The sequence below is a fragment of the Diabrotica undecimpunctata genome, chromosome 3, assembly GCF_040954645.1.
Source record: "Diabrotica undecimpunctata isolate CICGRU chromosome 3, icDiaUnde3, whole genome shotgun sequence".
Classification (NCBI taxonomy): Eukaryota; Metazoa; Arthropoda; class Insecta; order Coleoptera; family Chrysomelidae; genus Diabrotica; species Diabrotica undecimpunctata.
Genome location: NC_092805.1, coordinates 43143959 through 43167792, shown reverse-complemented (window position 1 = coordinate 43167792; position 23834 = coordinate 43143959). Strand labels below are relative to the sequence as shown.

Below are 23834 nucleotides of genomic sequence, written 5' to 3'. Positions count from 1 at the left end.
AAATTAGGCTTAGTTGATAAATGTCTTAGTTTAAATCTTACATTTTTAGAAAAATCGAAATAAATCAAAGCACCCTGTATTTAGGTATGGAAAAGAGTATATCTTTTGTTTTTCGTACATTGCAAAAACGTCATCAAATATAGGATATTCCATAAGAAAAAATATAACTTTAATATACCAATTTTTTTGGAGCACCCTGTACAATTCACATTATTTTTAAATCGTGGTGTTAATGACTCTGTATAATTCTGTGAATAAAAAATCTTTGGATATGAAGTCGTTTTCCGTACAGAGAGCGAGGCCTATAGGATGGGCCGCCCTGTATATATATATATTACTGAAGATTTTTGCAAGAAGATCTGTGTTCATATTATAAGAGGTTTACAATTTCACTTTAAGTGTTATCTGGACCAGCTGCTCTTTCAGTTTTCATGTTTTTCAATGTATATTTATTTTCTGATGTTAGAATAGGAAAACTATTATAAATGTCTCAGAATAGATTTAGTATATGTGTTCCATTCGTCCTTTATTTTTTGTATGTTGTCAGTACCCTATCATCCCTGGTTGTTAGCAGGTCACACTATCTTTTATTTCTATTTCCAGTTAATTCATTTGTTTTCTTGTCATGAAGTCTGTCATTGGGTTTTTTCTATAAGTCTTCTATCTCTTCACACGTTTCTAAGCCGTTTAATTTCTAATATTTCATCCTCTATTTATAGTTGTTTGCCTGTTGGTTTATGTTTTTTAGATTGTCTTATTATTATCAAATTATTGTTTTTAATTCAGAACACAACTTATGAGAATCATCTCTGTCCTTCCAATGTCCATATTTTTATTCTTAAGTAATAAATTTTTATTTTTATTAAATTTTCAGTAAAATTATCAATACAATGTAAATACTTATATAAAGGGTGTTTTTTAGAGGTATAGAAGTTTGAAATGGAATAAAACAAAGATGGTTTTTATAAATTGACATGAAATTGACTTTACTCGAAAGAGAATCTCTTGGCATTTTAATTTAATTATGATTTCTGGCATATGACCGTCATGGCTGGCTCTGACGTATTCTAATATATTCTAGAGGTCCAATTTTCGATCACTTTTTCCAATATTTGTATATCGGTAATAACGCGGCGAATGTTGCCCTCTAAGTGGTCAATCGTTTCATGCTTATCGGCATAGACTAGCACCTTCACATATCTCCCATAAAATAGTATAGCATTGTTAAATCGTACGATCTTAAAGACCAATTCACGGCCCGAAACGGGAAACTATGCGGTTACCAAACGTTTCCTTTAATAAATCATTTGTGCTACGAGCTGTGTGACATGTTGCGCTGTCCTATTGAAACGACAGCTCCTGAACATCATAATTGTTCAATTGGGGAATGAAAACGGTAGTAATCATGGCTTTATAGCGGTCAGCATTAACTGTAACGTTCTGGCCAGCATTGTTTTTGAAGAAGTACTGTCCAATAATTTCGGCAGACCATAAAACACACCAAACAGTCAGTTTTTCTGAATGTAATAGTTCCGCAACATCCATTTGAGGATTATTTTAACTCCAAATAGGGCAGTTTTGTTAGTTCACGTAGCTATTCAACCAAAAGAATATACGAATCTACGCCTTGCTAGTTGATGATGTACCTTCAATTCTTGCGTGATTGAATAAGTTGAATCTTCTAAATCCAGATCAAAGCAAAGCAAGATCTGGAAACTGCTGTGCACGATGGAAGATAGACTGATTCGGGTCTTCCTGTATGCTACTCTCTACAACAGCAACAACTTTTTCTGTACACACTGTACGACATGTCTGTGGATGCATATCATCATTTAGAGTCAACGTGGTGCAAAAACGTTCCATGGTTAATAGAATTTCTTGGTCTGATGGACTATTATGTTGACAAAAAAAAGGAAGTAGTGCGCGATGTGTATATCGAACAGAACCACAATTTTCAAAATAAATTTGTAAAATTTAAAAACGTTGTTCGGGCGTCCAGTCATGTAAAGTAAATATTTCATGTGGACTGAGATTGAGGATGGACATGGGCCCTCAGAAGTAGAGTCTTGCTTGTGTGACCATCTTATGTTTCCTCCCCCAAACATTTAAAAGTGTTCAGTGGCTATTCAGTGACACTTGCGGTGGTCAGAACAAAAATCAATTTGTTGCTGCCATGTTTCTGTATGCTGTTTAGGCTTTACCTATTGAAGTAATCGATCAAAAATTTCTTATCTCTGGTCACAGTCAAATGGAATGTAACTCAATGCATGCTAGAATAGAAGAAACCGCGGCCAAAAATATCCCTGTATACTTGCCGGTTAAATGGGTATCTATTGCAAAGAACGCAAAACAAAATTCTCCAAAATAAGTTTATACAACACCTGACCTTACCTTTATTGATTGGAAATCCCTTGCAAAACTTATAATGGTTAATCGAAACAAAGCTGAAGATGGAACTGTAATTAATTGGTGTGACATGTAAGTGGATTCGTTATGAAAAAAGTTTGTGATGCACGTTAAAACCTATTTAGATGAAGAAGTATTTCACAAAATATTTAATATTCCCCGTAGAGGTCGAAGAGTTACGTCAACCCTGGAAAATTGTTTAGAGCCTTTGAAGAAAATAGAGAAATATCGGCTACAAAAATTTAAAAAAGAAATCAGTAGTGCCGCAAATTTTCCCGACTAGTGTACAGCCTTTTATAGAGACTTAATTGGAGATCCAAATATTGAGGACGAGACGGTATTACCCGATATAAATGACCAGGAAGAGGAAGTTTTTTTTTTGAATATTTATTTTACAAAAAGTTTACGCCGTTGTTTATTTATTACTTATTTTTATAAATTTTACTGTAGTTGTAATATTGTAGATAACCGGTATTCATTTTTCAAGTTAAAATAAAGTCAAGTTCCAAATGCAGTACGTGCATTTTATTACGAAAAACCCTCCCCAGACGAATAATTTAACCCTACATTAGGCGCGTGGTATTTTGTAGCGGCCTTGGGCGCGTGGTCTACATATGTAGACCATTTTCTTTTATTATTAATTGACATCTGATGTGATAAACTTTTAAAAGGATATTAAAAATAGATTTTTTTATACATATATTTTAACATAAAATTCATTTTCATTAATCTTATATTATATCTGTGTGTAGTTATTTAAAGAAAACGGAAAGCATGTTTTTCTACCTTTATTATTCTGGGATAAGTTTTGAACAACAACATAAAATTCTTAGTGCGCTAAAATTAAACCAAATGTAATTTTCTGATACTAATACATACTAAGCTTACCTAATATTACAAAATTGACAAAAAAAATCATTTGAAAGTCATGAAAGTGAGCACAAAATAAGTATATATTTAGTCGGTCAAACAGCTAGTGCACATATCTGCCATGTGTTGTTTGCAGGCGTAATGGTTGCATTTTACACAAGCTTTTCTTGCAGATTTGTTGCAGGCTCGAGGACAAATATGACAACGTCCTACGTAATTTTCTGGTTTTGCCGGTGGAGCAGGCGGGGCTTCAATTCCAAGAAGAGCACGCGCACGTCTTCTTAGTTCTACTGGCACGTAGGTGTTAGTTGACCTCGCCTCTATCTGAGGCTTGATCAATTCCCAAGCAAATTGCTCAATAAACTCACTTCTCTTGACTTTGGTTTCAAAGGGATGATTTCCTTTATATACGCAAAGAGCGTTTATACCCGATATATTCAAAAGGTCGAAAAATATTACCATTGGCCAACGACACGTGTTTCTTGCAACATTGTAGTTTACACATAACTGATCGACACAATCTACACCAATTTTAGTTTTGTTATATCGGGTGACGATATCAGGTTTTTTGGAATCCCCTGTTTTTGGATCAATGGCATTATCGTGGTGCATTGAAGATACCAAAACAACAGACTTGTTTCTTTTGGGACAATAAGACACCAACGTCATATCCTCCTGAAAACGAAAGATAGAGGTTTTCTCTTCTCTTTTTTTATTAGGCAAGAACTCAGCGGGGATCTCACGCTTATTTTTGCGCATTGTACCGAGATAAGTTAATTTTTTTTGATGTAGCAATTTTCTGGTCAATGGAATACTGGTGAACCAATTATCGCCTGTAATATTACGATGAGTTCCCTCTATTGGCTGCACCAATCGTAGTACAATATCTTCAGCAGTATTGCTAACCTTATCCGAGCCATCAGGTTGAGTTCCGACATATGTTTCGAGATTGAAAGTGTAAAAGGTTTTTGCATCAACCAGCGCAAACATCTTTATCCCATACTTCGCTGGTTTATTGGGTATATATTGCTTGAATGAGCAGCGTCCTCTAAAAGCCAATAATTGCTCGTCAACAGTCAGACACGCACTAGGGATGAAATTATTTTGAAAATTAGCCAAGAAAATTTCGAAAACATTTCTAATGGGTGCTAATTTGTCTAATTCCCTTCTTTCTGTTCGTGTATTGATATCATCAAATCTTAAACAACGAAATAGAAATCTAAACCGTTTTTCGCTCATAACGAGGTAACATGATTCGACTCCATTGCCTTTGGAATTATCCCATACTTTGCGTGCGTTTTTTCTTGAACTTCTCAGTGTTCCTATTAAAAACAAAATTCCTATCAAAGCTCTTATCTCCGTTTCATCAGTTAATCTAGCATCCCGTTCCCTACAAAATCGCTCTTTTATGTTCTGAATATATATATATTCGTTGAACAAACTATTATTCGAATGATTGCGTCAGACAAAAAAAGTTTAAGACAGTCAATTGCAAGCATTGCATTGAGGGCATCACGTTTTGCTCCGGGTAAGTATGTTAGAAGATTATGAGAACGCGTTCGCACTTGTACATTACCACTATCGTCGCTTTGTGATTCATCTTCATCTGATGTGAATTCTAGTTCTGAGTCAGTCTCATGATCACTTCTTTCCACTATATTTTCATTTTCTTCTTCTTCATCTTCCTCATTTTCATCTACTGGGCTCTCGTCTCCACTTGATTCTTCTTCAAACCATCTTAACCATACAGCTGGGTCTGTACTACTCTGTGTACGCCTTTTCCTAGAGTCAGACATGTTTCTCTGAAACAAGAAGAAAAATACTATAAAATTATGTATCAAAATAATGCATACATTTGTGCAAAAACACAAAATTGAATATTTGACAAATATGAATACATTTCTGAGAAGTACAATTTAAGAAAAAACAACACTTACCTAAATTATGACAAGTTTATTATATAAAAACACTACGTAGGTACTCGAAAAATAATTTCACACTGTTAGGCGCGTGGTCTACAATCGTAGACCAATCGTATTTACACGTGTTTAAAAATTAGCACTTCACTAGCTCGCTGCAACGGACATACTGAACTTATAGATTACGGTGTTATTAATAGCTACTGAACGGCACAGCCTAATATGTAGTATATCCCAACTCAAGACAATCGTCGTTCAAACAGATGTGGTCTACAGTCGTACAGTCGTAGACCACGCGCCGTTAAAGAAACTATTTATTATTCTTATATCTAAAGTGTTTGTCAGTGTTACTACCTAATATTTTATAAAAAACAATAATTCGATTTGAAAGACCTGATTTGATCGACAGGGTTAAACTTAAAATTTCGTTTAATCGAAAACGACGATTTTGTAGTTAGCCACTTTTGGAACCAGGCCATCGATACCTATGTAGTAATGTCAATAACTACACGCAGCACAATTACAAATAAAAAAAAATGCCGCTTTGTTTTATATTAAAATACTGTCAATGACATAATTTGTCAAAGTATAATTTATTCACAATTTTAACAACAATTATATAAAACAGAATGGATCAAACTGACGAAGATATTTGCCCACGCCATACGTGTATGTTTATGACATTACTTCCATTCTTTTTGGATTTGCCCATAGAACAGACTGAAGTTTCTGTAAGTATAAGTCTCTTGTACTATATTAGTATATGGACATAATATTGGTGCCTCTTTTGCAGATACCCCCATCTCGCTTACTAATTGAACTGCAAATGCCCTTACAAGATCGAATAGATCAACTTTGTAAGCCTACGAGAAAACGTAGAGTCCGTACTGATGTCAATACATTTGCCAGAACGCCAGATATAATGGTGTTCCAAAATTTCGATCAATTTAAACAATATAAAACTACTATTACCTTTTTAAATATAAAATCGGTATGTAAAATTGCAAACAGCGAATCAACAAAAGCAATTTTTTGGATTTCTTATTTAATTTACAATTTATTATGATACTTTTTTAGACTTCGAGAAATTTGAAGATTTCTGGTATAAATTCTCCCTATTTTGATGTCGTTCAACCAGGTTTAGAATATGATTATATAAAAGTGGCCCCTGGTGTGAATTTTGTCATCACTATTATATTTAAACCAACGGATATAAGAGATTATTTTACAGAGCTGGTTTGTACTACAAACGAAGAAACTTTCATTTTTCCTGTTTATGGTTTGTAAAAAATTTGGATCAATACTATATTTTTTCTTATACTTAAAATCTACTTAAATTAAATTAGCGATTCTCAACCTTTACTTGTCGGAGAATTCCTGACAGCTTCTAGAACAGGGTTTCCTAAATGTTTTTTCTCGAGCCTCCACGGATCCTTAATAATATAGTAATTTCCTTTTATAACACAAAAAGCTCATTATTCGAATTATTTATTTTACTTTTTTAACTTACCTTAAACTAAAAACTTTTAGTTAATTAAAATAATTTACTTATATTCGATAGGAGACTACTGAGATACTCGAGTTTGCATACATACGATGTACAGCTGGTTCCTAAAAAACTAATACGACTCTTAGTAAGATTTGATCATTTTGAGCAGTGTATTTGATTGGTCTGACATTATATTATATTTATTATGACAGACAAATAATAAAATTAACAAACAAAAACAAACAATTAATTAAATATAGTAATTCATAAGTTGTAATAATTATTAAGGTCTAAATTTTGATATTATTTTGAATTCCTTCATTTTATAAAGAGTATATTCTTCTTACCGAGCCTGACCGTTCCGAACGTTTGCGATCATTCTGGCTATAATGACTTTGTTGGTTGCTATACGAAATAGCTGTGTTAAGGTCCTTCAATACCATGCTCTCAAGGTTAGCAAGCCAGGATATTCTTCTTCGTCCTGGGGCCCTTTTTCCTTCAATTTTACCTTGCAAAATGCATTGAAGTAGCTAGAAAAGCTAGAAAAGAGTATAGAAATAATAGCTTTTACATACATGTTCGGAAAGATTTCCGCGGTTAGAACAATTAAACCTAGAGCTAAGATTAATACTATTATAAAAATTAATATTAAACTCACCGGTCTTTAGGGTTGAACCGCGTCGATATCCACTGAGCCGAGCTTTCGATATCCTCTCTGATGTCTTCTTCAGAGCTTCCGAGGTCTCAGTCTCCCGAGCCCCCAAGACACTACTACACTCACTAGTCACTGAACTACTAGTACTACTAGTAAGGAAGGAGGCTCGGAAGCCGTGAAGAAGACATCATAGAGGATGTCGAAAGCTCGGCCCAATTGATATCGACGCGGTTCAACCCGGGAGACTGGTGAGTTTAATATTAAATTTTATAATAGTATTAATCTTAGCTCTAGGTTTAATATATATATATATATATATATATATATATATATATATATATATATATATATATATATATACAAAACTCAAATATTTATGTGTGCAGCGGAAGATAGGACAAAGAAGTACTCTTTTTAGTAAACCAAGCTTTCGCAAATCTTTATTTGCATCATCAGGGTGCTACAATAAACAAAATTAGTACAAAATACAGAAAAGGAATTATTTTGCATCTTACACTAATTGAGGTTGGTTGTCGTGATGTTTATCAAATGAAATGAGCAACTCATTTGACCCCTACAAATGATGGTGAAAACTATCCAAAATTGTTTTTTAAAAAACGTTCTTTAACAAATACATATTTAAAACACTTTAAAACACATATACATGAACACTTAAATAAAATTATGTTAAAATAATTATTTTTATATTTACCTTATATTTACTACATTTATTTAAGTGTCCATGTATATGTGTTTTAAAGTGTTTTAAATATGTATTTGTTAAAGAACGTTTTTTAAAAAACAATTTTGGATAGTTTTCACCATCATTTGTAGGGGTCAAATGAGTTGCTCATTTCATTTGATAAACATCACGACAACCAACCTCAATTAGTGTAAGATGCAAAATAATTCCTTTTCTGTATTTTGTACTAATTTTGTTTATTGTAGCACCCTGATGATGCAAATAAAGATTTGCGAAAGCTTGGTTTACTAAAAAGAGTACTTCTTTGTCCTATCTTCCGCTGCACACCCAAATATTTGAGTTTTGTATTTTATTTGATCAGCGTTGATGACAAGCGTTTATCGCTTTTTCACTATATATATATATATATATATATATATATATATATATATATATATATATATATATATATATGTATATATATGTATATATTTACCACAGCGCTATGGCATAAACCCGGTTCAACACCTTGGAGGTTTAGGCCCTCTTTGTGTGTTTTTTTTTAATTATAATTTTTTTTATTTGTTCTTTTTTTTAATTTTTTTTTATTTTTTATATCTTTATTTATTTTATTTATTTATTTATTTTTTTAATTTTCATATTTTAATTTTTACATTTGTTGTTATTATTTTTATTATTAAGGAATAAATCAAACGACTTAACTCAAAAATATATTAAAGTAAGAATTGTAACCAAATTGAAAGATAATTGGGTACTATCAAAGGCAACAAAACATTTTTAACATAAGGAGAAACACAGTTTTTCTATTGATAAAAAATGGAGGGAAAAAGAAACTCTCGAAAGAAAGCGAGGGTCTGGAAGATCAAAACTATACTAAATTTAGGTATATAAAAGTAAAATTAATATTTTGTAATATCTCCATCAGCATTGATAACAGCTTGTAGTATTCGGTCCATCTGCGTGAAAGGAACTATGAAATTATCTTCTTTAAAGAGCTCTTCCCAAACAAACCTATTGTAAACAGTGCCACAGCCCTTCAGCATTTTGAGGTATAAAATTACGCCGATACAACCGTTTTATAATAACATCCCTCACATTCTCGATTGGGTTTAAATCTGGACTATAGCTGGCCATAGTAAGGTTTCGATGTTGTTCTTCTGGAGCCACTGGTTTATTATATCTGCAGTTTGAACAAGACAATTATCTTGGAGGATAAAATTATTTTCTGTTATATTAACGTTATATTAATGTGAATTTAAGTTATAATATTATACAACTGTTCTACACTGGGAAACGTGATGTTTTCTAGAATATTTAGATAAGTCTGCCCAACAAACCTTTCATCAATACGCCATACCATTCCCATTCCTCTAGATGAAATCCATCCCCTTACATTGGTGGTAAAATGACCAGCTGCTCGCTATCTATCAACATATAGAGGATTAAATCTATTATTATCTGGTCTATACACCTAAATTTTGCTCTTTTTAGAAGATTGAACAATTTAATCATCTGTAAATATTACCCTCTCCCAAAAATCTTGATTTTGTAGCTGATGGTTTAAAGCAAATATAAGTCTTGATTGCCTCTGTTGTGGTGTAAGAGCTTGTTTTTTGCTGCAGTTCGGTACCTAAGACGCGATGCTTTAATTTTGTGCAAGTTGTCTTTCTTCCCGGAAACTGTGACATAAATCTTGCAGTTTCTAGCAGTTGATTTACTTGTAATCTCTCCAAAAGCATACGATCTTCATGAGCGGTAGATATTTTTTGTCTTCCAGAACCTTGCTTTCTTTCGAGAGTTTCTTGTTCTCTCAATCTTTCATTCATATTAAAAACTGTTATTCTGCTTACTTTAAAATACTTCACTACGGCAGATAGTGACCAATCATCTTATAATTTCGTTCCAATTCTTGCTTTTAGTTCTTTGCTAGCATATGGAGCCATTTTTTGAGGTTGAACAGATTAAGTCATGATACTATGATTAAGAAGATAAGATATTGCGCATAAGTCGTGACGTAATTGGAGAGTTGCACGTTCGTAATATCAGTTTTTTGTATGTGTCAATAAATAATCTTTAATAAATAGTTTGGAGATATCCTTTTGTGTACGATTACTGTAATTATTAAACCTTTGTTTAATATTATTATTTTGCTAATTGAATAATTTCATCACAGAATGCATAAAAATCCCATTTAGCTTTAACAAGAATTCAAATTCTACTCTCCAATGACGGCATGCGCGAACACGACCGATTTTGTGCTACGGGAAGATCCTATCTTGTTAGTCATAGTATCATGGATTAAGTTATCTAACAAATTTTAAGATTTGACAGTGCCAGTATGTAAATAATAAGTATTTACCCTTCAAAATACACTGCTCAATTTTCTACAAAATACGCGTTAAGAGTCGTATCAGTTTTTCAGGAACCAGCCTACCTACTACAGCAAAATCGACACAACAGTAAGGTGGCTAATATTTAAGTGATGTGTGTGCTGTCGGTTTCCTTTGATTGTGGACATTTTTAAGTGATGTTTTCTATATATTCAAAATTTAAAACAAAAGATGTTTTCTATATGTATATTCAAAATTTAAAACAAAATTCTATAAAGAGACGTAATTTGTATTTAGATCAAGCAGACATTGCTAATGTAAGTACAGCTTCTTCCTCTTCTTAGAATGCCGTCTCCCTATGGAGGTTAGCAATCATAATGGCTATTTTTATTTTGGGCTTGCTGCTCTAAACAAATCAATCGATCTGCATTGATACCAATCACGTAGATTCTTCAACCATGAGTTCTGCCTTCGGCCAACAGATCTCCTTCCTTGAATCTTTCCCTGTATTATGAGTCTCAAAATTTCATATTTTGGTCCCCTCATCACGTGGCCTAGGTATTCCAGTTTCCTGGTTTGCATAGTGGTGATTAGTTCTGTTTCTTTACCAACCCTCTCCAGTACTTCTTTATTTGTAATTCTATTAGTTCATGATATTTTTAATACTCTGCGGTATAAACAGAGTTCGTAAGCTTCGATTCGTTTTAAATTGCATTTTTTTAATGTCCAAGTGTCAGCTCTATATAATAATATTGGAAATATATAACAGCGAATGGTACGTAGTCTGATCTCCAAATTTAGATTTTTGCACATTAGGAGTGGCTTTATTCGTATAAATGCTGATCTGGCAATCTCTATTCGCCTGTTTATTTCTGCAGTATGATCATTGGTTTCATTGATCAAAGTTTCCAAGTACTGATATTTTTCTACTTGTTCTATTACGTTACCATTTATTGTCAATAGGTGATGTATATTTTGTGGTCTTTTTGTAATTAGCATGTACTTCGTTTTTTTAGCGGTTATAGTAATTCCCATCTCAGCACTATTCATACTTAAGCTTTCCATAAGATGTTGTAGATCTTCTATACTTCTTGCTATGATCACAGTGTCATCTGCATATCGTAAGTTGTTAATTAATTTTCCGTTAACGGTAACTCCCGCTTTGATATTATTGAGCGTGTTTTGGAAAATTTCTTCAGAATATAAGTTAAACAAAAGTGGCGATAAAACACATCCCTGTCTAACTCCTCTACAGATCTTCATTTCTTCTGAGTGTTGCCTATCAATTTGAACTATGGCACTTTGGTTCCAATATGATGTTTGTATAAGTATTGATATTAGTTTTTCATGTCTTACTTTATTGAAAGCTTTTCCGTAGTCAACAAAGCACAAATGTAGATCAACGTTTACATCCCGACATCGCTGAATCAATATGTTGATGGCAAATAGTCCTTCTCGAGTAATCATTCCATTTCGGAACCCGAACTGCGTCTCGCTAATATCGGTACAGCTACGTCCATTGAATAGTTTACACTCTTATATATCAAGTACCTAGCCAGTCTTTTAAATTTTTACCTCATTTGAACGCAACATTTTTGGTCAAAGTGACATTAATTATCAGTGGCGGACCCAGAATAGGTTGATTAAAATTAAAAAATCAAAATATAATTCAGCATAATTTTTGTTACAGTGGAAAAGGTTTTTTCATTGTTATGGCCTGCAAAGATTTTTGGACCTTTGATACCTGAATGAATTTTCTATCAGCATCATGTACTGCACGATTTAGCCAATACACCACCAATGCAAAACCGATGGAGCGAGGCCCATGTTATAATGATAATAAAACCAGGAAAGGACAGCACGTTCCCACACAACTACAGGCCGATAAGCTTACTGCCAGCAATCACCAAAATAATAGAGAGACTCATCCTCAACAGACTTTAAGCTGCAACAAACAGGCTAGGAATAATACCTGAGGCGCAATTTAGATTTAGATCAGAGCACTCCAGCGAGCTACAAGTACTCAGACTAACAGAGTACATAGTAGCTGGATTCGCAGATAAACAATACATAGAAGCAGCCTTCCTGGATGTAAACAAAGCTTTCGATAGAGTCTGGCACAAAGGACTAATCTACAAATTGAGAGGCTACGGATACTGTGGGGCAATAAAGAGACTAATCTCATCAAACTTGAGCGGACGGAGTTTCAGAGTTCGGATAGGACAAGTTCTGTCTAACCTCGGAACCCCGGAGGCTGTAGTAACACAGGTAGTGGTCCTGTCTCCACTACTGTACACGATATACATCGCCGATATTCCAAGAACACCCGGAACCTTATTCAACCTTTATGCCGATGACACAGCGATAGTGGCTAAACATAAAAATCTAGACATTGCAGTAAATAACCTGCAAACAGCGTTGGAAAACATCGAAGAATGGAGTTTACAAGGGAAGATCGCCATAAAAAAATGCAAGCAGTGCTCTTCAAAAAGAGACGACATCAACAGCCAGAAGAACAACTAATAGTGCAAGACAACCCCATCGAATGGAAAAAAGCTAAATACCTGGGAGTTATAATGGGCAAAGGACTAACATTTTCAATACACGTAGACGCTACAACACAAAAATCAAACATGGAAAAAGCGTCAATAAAAGGACTTGTAGGTAGAAAAAGTGAACTGAGGATAAAAACAAAAATGAAGTTAATAAATAGTATCATACTACTGATACTAACATACGCATCTCTTGCATGGGGACACGTATGTAACACCACAAAGAAAAAGATAGAAGCGGCCCATATTAGCAGGTTAAGAGAAGCAGTCAACGTTCTAAGATACGTCGCTGAACGATTCTTATTCAGAGAACTGCAACAAGTTAGGGTGACTGAAATAATCAAGGAAAGAGCTAGGATAAAATTCGAAGAACTGGAGAATCACATGAGTTCCATACTGCAAGAGATCATAAGATACAACGCGTTTCATTGATGGAAACCCAAACGTCCAAAACAACAAATAGTGGAATAAAATAAAAGGTATTCAGAGCGACAGTAAAACCAAAATAAACCATATAGAGAATAAAAATAAACAATGGCGAGAAAACAAAATAAAAACTACCCGGAGAGAATAAGAGAAACAAACCCTAGAGAGAACAAACCCCAGAGGGATAGTAAAAGAAAGAGGACAATTCGTAGCTCTATCAATGCAGACAAGCGCAATGACACTGCGTAGGCCCCAGTTTTTAAGATTTTACTTTTTAGAACATCCTACAAAAAAAATTTATAAAAAACCTAAAAAAAACGACAAAAAAATAAAAAAAAACACTAACAAAAACCAACCCAACAAAAACCCAGACACGTAGGGCAGTCCTTGAGCACCAAGCCTCCGAACTGGGTGAAACCCGGAGCGAAGGCTTGAGGCCCAAGCAAGCAATTTTAGTTTCGCGGATAAGGCACCCGCTACCTATGGTAGTGGTAGTGAACTCATAGGTAGCGGGTAGGAACTACTTTTCGGATAGTCCTATCAGGGAAAGAGAATCGATCCCTACCTTCCGCAGATTACAGGTGTTTCCTGACCCGGTAAACTAGTACCGGCTAAGAGTCCCTTGACCAGGGTAACGTTTGAAGACCACAACGGCTTGGTGATCCAATGGCGGAGGTGGCAACACAACATTTAGGGGATAAAAGGAATAAAGGGAAGACAGGTCTCTTTGAGCCGTAGAGAAAGCAACCGGTCTAGGAGATGCACTCCAAAATCAATTCTCCGGTCCTCCAGGATGGAGATTGAGGCATCGGGTTAACCCCTTGATACTTGTTAATGACTTTAAAGGTTAAAACTTCCAGTAACAGACCTCAGAAACGATTGAACAAAAGAAGACGACTTAAGCTTAGAAAACGGACTATTAATATTGGCACTTGGAACGTTTAAGGGCTCTCCAATAAACTCAAGGACGTAATTTCGGAAGCCAATAGATCAAAAATGGATATCTTAGTACCTGTAGGTTTAGAAAACCTAGGAGAATACGACTACTTGTACGCAGGAATACAGAGAGATAAAACAGCTCAACAAGGAGTGGCCATACAAGAAAATGACTTAGAAGGTGCATAACAGCCTGGGAAGCAGTGAATCAGCGCATCATCAAACTTAACCTGACCCTGTATGATAGTAAAGTTACCATTCTTGGCATCTATGCAGTAAACGATGACGCTTTATTAAAAGATAAAGAAGAGTTCTTTGAGCAACTATGTTACGAAATATCAAAAATAGGAACATCAAGAGAAATACTCCTAATTAGGAGACCTAAATGCGAGAATGGGCAAAAAAGTTAAAGATAAAATGGTCAATTCAAAGAAGATACTAGAAACAACAATGGAGATAAGCTCATCAACATATGTGAACAAAACAACCTGAGAATATTTAACGGTTTTTCCCAGCACCGAGAAATACATAAATTCATTTGGGTCCAACAATCAAGAAATTTTAAATCCATTATAGACTATGTGATCGCCCGACAAAATATGCAACTCAATATACAAGACGCAAGAGCGTTTAGAGGAAGCACATTTGGAAGCGACCACTATCTAGTAAAGGCTAAAATAATGCCCATACGAGTAGCCAAGAGAAAAAAACACAACAAGGAACAAGAGCAAAAAAACAATAGAAACCAAATACAACTTGGATAGCCTCAACCATGAAAGCACAAAGGCACTGTACAAAAACCGACTCGATGAAAAGCTCTTACAAGAAAACTTTGATAGTATTGAGCACCATTACAATTACATAAAACAATGTCTCAAAAGTGCAGTAGAAGAAGCCCTGGGTAAATATGAAAAAACCTAACAAAGAAAACCATATTAGTGGGATGATGAAATCGAAGAAAAAATAAAGATTAAACTAGGTAAATACCACAAACACTTAAATAAAAATACTGATTAAAATAAAAACGAATATCGAACAGCCCAAAGAAATGTACGAGGTGCGATATCTAAGAAGAAAAACGAAAGCTGGAAAGAAACTACTCCAGAATAAAACACTTACTTGGGGGTAGCAGAAGCACCGAAAGCTGGAAAATACTTCGATCTCTTCGACAAGATAAGACTAAAGACATCATCTCACTGACCATCCTAGATAAATGAAACAAATACTTCGCAAATCCACTTGCGGAAGAAAGGGCAGAATACGTGCAATCACCTTCAAACACAATCAGAGGTGCAAGTACATACAATATCTTCTCCAATTAGGATTGACGACAAAGAAGTAGCACGAGTATGCCAAGCATTAAAGAATAGAAAATCACCAGACCCTGGCAATATCCCACCTGAGCTACTTAAGTACGGTACAAGCAAATTATATTAGCAGCTAGCCAGCCTTTACCAAAAATGTATTAACCGAGAGAATATATCGATAGAGTGGAGGACATCGTTTATCACGACAATACATATAAAGGGTAGTAAAGATGTATGTGACAATTATCGAGGAATCGCAGTCCTTAGCACCATCTCGGAGTTTACCGGAAACTCATCAAAAAGAGACTGGAAGGTGAATTCTGTGATATAAAGGCCGAAGAACTGGCCGGCTTAAGAGCAGGTAGATCAACTATTGACCATATCTTTAATGTTACCCAGCTAATCGAAAAAAAAAAAATTGCATGAAATCAACCAATACATCTCCTCTACGTGGATCTTAAAAAAGCTTGTGATAGTGTGCCACAAAAAAAACTTTGGGAAGCTCTCGAGAAAACAAATATTAGTGTAACTTTAATTAAGGCTGTTCAAGACCTCTACAAGAACAACACAAGTAAAATAAAGAAAGGTCAGGAGGTATCCAAGGGTTTCACTATCCGCAAAGGACTCAAACAAGGATGCTGCGTGTCTCCCATTTTGTTTAAGATCTACTCGGAACAAGCGATGAAGACCTGGAAAAGAAAATGCAGAAACATGGAAATACCTCTAAACGACGCAATATTGTACACATTGAGTTTTACAGACGACCAGATAGTAATGGCCCAAGACTATGAAGACCTCGAATATATGACCCGTAAATTTATAGAAGAATACGAACTATGTGGGCTAGAAGTAAATATCAAGAAAACTGAATACATGTGTATTGGGAGAAATCAACAAAATATAATCTTGGAAGAAATACAGCGAGAAATAAATCACTGTCAAAAATACAAATACTTAGGCCTGCAAATAACCAACGATGGCAAAATAGACAAAGAAATTAAACATACAAATAACCAGGGAATACAAGCCATTAGGCAGTTAAACAGTGTACTGTGGGACGAAACAATCTCCAAAGAAAACAAATACAAAATCTATAACAGCATTATAAAATGCATTGTTAAATATGGATGTGAGGTATGGCCACTGAAAGGAAAAAACTTAAAAGCATTCGAAGCAACACCAAATGGACTTCTAGAGAAGAGCGGCTGGAAAATCTAGTTAGACAGATTAGAGTTAGATCTAGATTAGAGTTAGAAACGAAAGAATACGAGAAATTATGGGTGTTAAGAACAATATAACAGAGGACATCAGAATAAATCAACTTAGATGGTATGGACACGTCTAAAGAATGGATGAACACAGAATACCAAAGAAAGTATTAAACTGGACATCGCGTGGAAGAAGAAAGCAAGGTAGACCGAGATTAAGTTGGAGAGAAGGAATCGATAAAGACTTAGGGAGAGGGGAGTTGAAGAAAACCTTTGGAACGACCGAGATAAATGAAGACTGGAAATCAGAAGACGGCGTAGAACGTTATAAACTGATTGATTGATTAATTTGATTGGATAAGTCACAAGAGGATAACAGGAATAAAGCGCTTTACGCTGGCCTGAATTAAAATCGATTAGGGAACCATGTTGAGTTCTACTACCCAGGACTCCCACATGAAGAGCATTTGGCTGATAGTTGTGCCCCTATCGAGTATCAGAGTGCTATAGAGGGGAAAGGGATGGTCTGGAGCATTAGAGCGGGGTGGAGTGATTCCTGTTATACACGAGTTATTACACCTCGCTCCAATGAATTGTTACACCCGAACGTAATTCTAAGGGGTGAACATGTCTCACAGGCTGGGTTTAATTAAATTGCTTGCTTGCCACCAATGCAATCAAAGTGCAATATTACCCCACACCGGCTTACGTTTTTATGTATAGGCCAGGATGCCTAATGTAAGGACTGATCTATAAAAAGTATTATGGAACACAACAAAGAGTCTTGAGGTTTTTAAAACACACATTCAAAGTTACATTATTGTTCTAGATCTAGATTCCCATTTAAAGAGTAATTACTTTAAAATGCTACAAGAAAATAGCTTCAGAACAATATTATTTATCGATTGTTTGTGTGCCTTTTTAATCAATACATGGTCTATTTGATTTCCCTCCAGACTTCCTGATCTCATCCATGTTATTTTGTGTAAGTCTTTGTGTTTATATCTCGTGCTACTTATGTCCATGTTTAATGCCGCTGCTAAATTACATAGTCTTTCTCCATTACTGTTTGTTGTGTCATGTATTGAGTTTGCACCTGCAACTCTCTGAAGCAATTAATTTTTTTTGCCTATTTGGGCGTTGAAATCTCCTATAATGATTAGTATATCTTCTCTGGGATTTTCTGGGCGTTTTCTTCTAGTGCTTCATAGAACTGTCGTTTTGTCAAGTCATCAATGTTTTCTGAGGGTGCATAAACATTTATTATGGATAACTTGTTCGGTTTTGCTGTTTACTCGTATGTATGATTTCCTTTCACTTATGGGTTTAAATTCCATAACTTTTATGCCTGCCCTAAAAAAATATTTATAAAGCATTGAATCTGCAGATCCCTGTTATAATTGTTTACTAGCAAGTAAATAACATGAAGGTTTGTGTCTAGAAAAGACGAATGTTTTATACTATGTACTACGAAAATAGGATTGATTAAAATATTCAAAGTTTACCTTTAATGTGAATTTTTTTAAAAGCTTAGCAAATAAACTTATGGACAAAAATATCAAATATTTTGGAATTTTTCAATCCTTTTTTTAGTCACTATTATTTCAAAATAATTTTAGATTACTGATTTTACTCATACGGAAGGCTGATGTACTCAATTGATTTGAAATAGTTTGACGTTTATTTTGACGTATATACAGCGTTTAGTGTCATGCGTGCATTTTATCATATAAAACCTTCTTCACATAAAGCAAAAAAAGGTAAAAAACCATAGTAATTCGGTTATTTTTAGTTTAATCTATTAAGTTTAATTAAACATTGTTTTGATTCGACTAAGTTTAAAACAAATATGCCACCAATTCGACATTGCGATGAAGCCCAAGCAGCACATATTGTAATTTTGTACAAGGAAGGATATATACAAAAAGATATTACACGACGTCTCAAGAGAAGTCAATCTACAGTTTCGAATATTTTAAAAAGGTACCATGAGACAAGCAAACGAGCTTATAAATGTCAGACAAGTTAATGTGAGTTCAAAAACAGTTAGACGAAGATTAAAAGAAACAAATTTAAAGCGTAGACGCACTGCAAAAGTTCCACGTCTTCTCCAAAATCATAAAGCTCGTCGTTTAGAATTTGCAAGAAGACATGTTCATTGAATATCGACAACTGGAAAATATTCTTTTCACTGATGAGACCAAAATCCTATTATATAAACCAGATGGCCCAAACCACGTCTCAGAAGAGTTGGAGAATGATTCGCCACCTGTAATCTTGCCCAAACCGTTAGGTTTGGAGATGGTGGCATAATGGTTTGGGAGGTATTAGTTGGGAGGGACGCACCGCACTTGTGGAAGTGATTTTACGGATGACTGGTGACACTTAAGTTTAAAATATTCTGCAAGATCATGTTTTGCCATATGTTGGTTACATAGGATATGACAGCTTCATGTTAATGCACGATAATGCTCGACCACATGCCGCTGCCATAGTAAGTAATTATGTTAATGAGATCCAAATTCGAAGATTGGATTGACTACCATTTAGTCCGGATGTAAATAAAATAGAGCACATGTGGGATCAGCTAAAACGCTTTATATGACACAGAAATCCCGTTCCAAATACGATAGAGCAGCTTCGGCTTGCTGCACAGGTTGAATGGAGTGCAATTTCTCAAGGGTATATCCAAAATTCACTTGCCGGCATGAAGAGAAGGAGTCAGGCAGTAATAAAAGCTAGGAGGGAGAATACTTGTTACTGAACATTCACTTGTTTTAATTAAAAAGACTTGTTTAAGCGATTTAAGTTAGCATTTAGGTTTAATAAAAACTTAGAATTGTTCATTAAATATTGTTAAAATAAACTCCTTTTCACAATAAACGTTGATTAACCAGAATTTATTTTCAAAAAAAAAAAAAATAGAAAATTACAAAATATTCGATATTTTTGTCCATGAGATTACAATAAGAATAATATCAAAATTGTAGCTATTGGTCATCGCCCGTTGTTACATTTGCCAGATGAGATACATATAAATCCCACTGCCTTGAAGGTAACTTCAGAGAAAAGTGTATTACTACATAATTATGGGAAAATAAAAGCTTTTTATGTGACATCAATAAGTGAACCATTTACAGTTGCACCAGCTAAAGGTAAAACCCTCAAAATTTTTGCTTTTACTTTTTGTCTAAATTTTACAAAATTTTGTATACAGGCCTCTATAGTTTTTTCTTTATATGTAGAGGTTTTATACACGTTTTCATTATTCGGTTTCTTTTTCGATTTCACAATATTTTGCTCTCTTGGCCCATATACTTAAGTTCTGTTTTAGGATATTTCCTTTTTCAAAGAATACCAAAATGTGATTTAAAAATAATTATCGAATACATGAATTTAAGAGTAAGAAGGAAATATTGATATAGTAACAAAATGAGAGGCAAAAGTTTACACACCGTCAATTAGGGAGACTTGATACATTTTTGAAATACAATTACTTGTAGTTTTGGAATGGAAAGACCTAGGAACTTCATATACCTCTCAAACGTTTATTCTCGATCTCTAGTTTATATAGTCAAAGTGCCATAACGTTATAAATTTTAGTTTAAGTTTATTAAAAAAAAATTGGTGTATTAAGTTACCTCGGTTGGGGTGATTTGGTACACGTATTTATTTCTTTAAAAATATTAGTTTACAAGCTTTAAAGGGTGACTTGATACACAAAAATGATTTTTTTGAGGTTTAAATTTGAAAAAAATACATTCAAAGATCTTTTTATGCAAAACTAATGAAATATTAATGTTTATTCGACAAAAAAGAGATAAGTTATCCCTTTATAGAGTAAACAATACACAACATGTTTTTACAATACAAGTATAATTATAAAACATCAAATGGAAACATAAAAACCCTCTTCTTTATTTTTGTGGCATAGGTAAGCGTATTCTAAAGACTCATCCAGGTAGTGTTGGGTTCCTAATATCCTAACGAAGTTGTGCCAGGACGAGATGCCCGAGAGAGTTGGATCTTTGACACTTCGTCCCGTCACCATTTCGAGACGGTCGGTGTCCGACTAAAAACCTCTCCTCTGTCATTCCACACATCAGGATAGACGGGCTTGTTAAAGCAAAATCATATCCACACGAACCACCAAAGACTTTCAACCCTCTACCTTAGTGAGACTGCATCTCTTTCGCTTCGTCTGTCTCATTCACACCTATTTCAGCCTGCGACAGTCCAAACACCACCGAGGTACTACTCGATCGTTTCAAAATTCTATTGTGAGTTCCCTCTCCTCTCGTTCTTTTGAAGAGAGCAGCGTCCTGATAAATTTGTGGACCCATGCCCACCACCACTCACCCCTCATCATTTTCTTTACCATTTCCTCACAGAATCATCAAACATTCTGCAGTTACACTCTCTTTCAAACTTCTCTGTTTCATTCGCCTAACGCTCACTCTCCAAAATTGCGTGTGTCACAATATCTCAAAGACCCCAGTAAAATAACTGATCGGACTGTGCCCTCCTAAACTTGAAAATGTAGCTACGGAAACACCCATGGCCTGTGAGCATTTGCGTCAGATAATAATCTAGCTACCCATACTCACAGTCCACTCAGCTTCGAAGGTTCGGGATTATTGACTTCGTCCACTTCGCCACGTCACGTGTTGTCTCCCAGTCTTATCTCACTCACCTCTCGCTCTCCAATGTTCCGCCCGGGGGACCCAATCTGGACTACACAGTAGGTGCTTAAGTAATTCAAAGCCCAATTAGTGCATCTTTGCGCCATCGTTTTCATCGTCTTGCGACAATGTCTATTATCGTAGTAAAACAAAAGTTTTTTGCTTGAACAAATGAGGCCTTTTCTTTGCGATTTCGGTCTTTAAACGCTCCAATAAACCAATATAGTAGTCGCTGTTAATTGTTACTCCATGGTTTCAAAATACAGAGGCCATACATTTCCAGCGGTTTCTAGGGTCTTTGGTCGCTGTGGACGGCTTTCTTCGAGTGCTGTTCACTCAGATGTGTTTATTAGGATCCATGTTTTATTTAATTATGACACACCAATGCAAAAACACTTCAATTTAAACAGCGCCAAGAATCATCAATTCCTTGTTGTTTTTGCTTTGGTGTAAGAAAACGCGGCACTCATTTGGAAAACAGCTTTCTCGTACCCCAATTCTTCTTCTTCTTCTTTTGGCATCATAACCCTGGATGGGTCTTTGCCTGTCTGGCTATGTCCTTCCATTCAGATCTCTCTTGTGCCCTTCTTATCCATTGTCTTATGTTCATTGTTTTCAGGTCGTCTTCTACGTCATTCAACCATCTCGTTCTGGGCCTTCCTTTTTTTCGCCTTCCTATGGGCTTCCATTGTAACATTTTCTTTGTTTGTTTTGCATCGTTTTGTCTCTGCACATGTCCCAGCCATGACAGTCTTTGACTTTTCACAAATCTTACAATGTCATAACCTTCATTTAACTCATTAACCTCGTCGTTTCTCCTGATTCTCCATGTGCCATCTTCCTCTTGTACCGAGCCATATACTTTCCTCAGTATTTTTCTCTCGAATGTCCTGAGTTGGGCTTTATCTTTTTTCATCATTACACAAGTTTCACATCCATAGGTTACTACGGGTCTAATCGGTGTTCTGTAGATAGTCATTTTGGTTCTTTTGTCTAATAATTTCGATGTCATCAATCTTTTATTAGCATAGTATGTACGATTACCGCTGGAAATACGTGCATTAATTTCGCTACTTACGGAGTTCTTCTGATTGATTTCTGTGCCGAGATATGTAAAGGCATCCACTCGTTCGATAGTATAGTTGTCTATTGTGATATTATTTTCATTGTCAGTTATTCTTTTGACTGTCATATACTTCGTTTTTGCTTCGTTTATTTTGAGACCTCTTTTTCTTGCTTCAGGATCAATTTGTTTGAACACTTTTATTAGTCGTGGCTTATTCCTACTAATGATGCTACATCGTCTGCATATGCAGTAATTTGTACTGATTTGGTGTTTATATGGCCGGTTATATTGGTTTTTCTGATGACTGCCTCAAGAAACCATGCTTGAATAGCATGGTTGATAGGGCATCTCCCTGTCTTACTCCCATGTTGATGTTAAACATGGGAGTCAGTTCTCTATCTACTCTGACTGCGGCTTTTGAACCCTGTAACGTCATTTTTATGAGGCTGATGTATTTTTTAGGTATACCTAGATTACAAAGATCTTCCAGCATTCTGTCTCTTTTCACCCTATCAAAAGCTTGTTTAAAGTCTATATACATATTATATAGGTCTATGTCGTATTCATAAGCTTTTTCTTGTATCGTTCTTAGTATGAATATGTTATCTGTAGTGGCTCTATTTGGTCTGAATCCATTTTGATAATCACTAATTATATTTTCGGAGTATTCTAATAATAATCTATTGTAGATTATACCAGAAAGAATTTTGTATATTACATTTAGCAATGTAATTGGCCTATAATTCTGGCATTCCCTCTTATCTCCTTTTTTATATATTGGCTGTATGAGGCCAACTGTCCATTCCTCTGGCATTTGCTCCTTCGTCCATATTAATGTTATTAGGTAATGGATTCTTTCCCAGAGTTCGGATCCTCCATGCTTTAATAATTCTGCCGAAATTCCGTCCGTTCCTGGTGCTTTATTGTTTTTTAGTTTATTTATTATCTGAACTACTTCTTCATAACTCGGATTTTCGATGTGCAGCTCCGCCGTATAATATATTGTCTCGTTCTGATCATTTTTGTTGTCTGCATTTAGATTTTCTTCGAAATATTGTTTCCATCTCATTATAATTTCTTGCTTCCCTGTTAGTAGTTCTCCGTCGTTTTCTTTGCATATCGTTAGTTTTGGTCTAAATGACTGTGTGCTTTCTATTATGCATTTATAGAATTTTCTGCTTTCGCGTCTGTTGTTATGCTTTACGATTTCTTGTACTTGTTTTTTCATAGCCTCTCTTTTCTTTTTTCTGCATATTCTAGTCGCTTCTATTCTTTTTTCGTTATA

The 23834-nt window shown here is 35.0% G+C and overlaps 2 protein-coding genes across 3 annotated transcripts in view; one reads left to right on the top strand and one right to left on the bottom strand.

Moving 5' to 3' along the window:
* The window catches only part of LOC140436737 (uncharacterized), a 167799-nt gene that overhangs the window by 98584 nt on the left and 45381 nt on the right, over window positions 1–23834 (bottom strand). The window lies entirely within an intron of this gene.
* The window catches only part of LOC140436736 (hydrocephalus-inducing protein homolog), a 371509-nt gene continuing 353420 nt past the window's right edge, over window positions 5746–23834 (top strand). For both annotated transcript variants that reach the window (XM_072525797.1, XM_072525796.1), the window contains exons 1-4: window positions 5746–5926; window positions 5989–6186; window positions 6273–6474; window positions 19792–19956. In XM_072525797.1, the coding sequence (XP_072381898.1) occupies window positions 5825–5926; window positions 5989–6186; window positions 6273–6474; window positions 19792–19956 (667 nt within the window). In that variant the 5' untranslated portion in view covers window positions 5746–5824. The remainder of the gene's footprint in view (window positions 5927–5988; window positions 6187–6272; window positions 6475–19791; window positions 19957–23834) is intronic.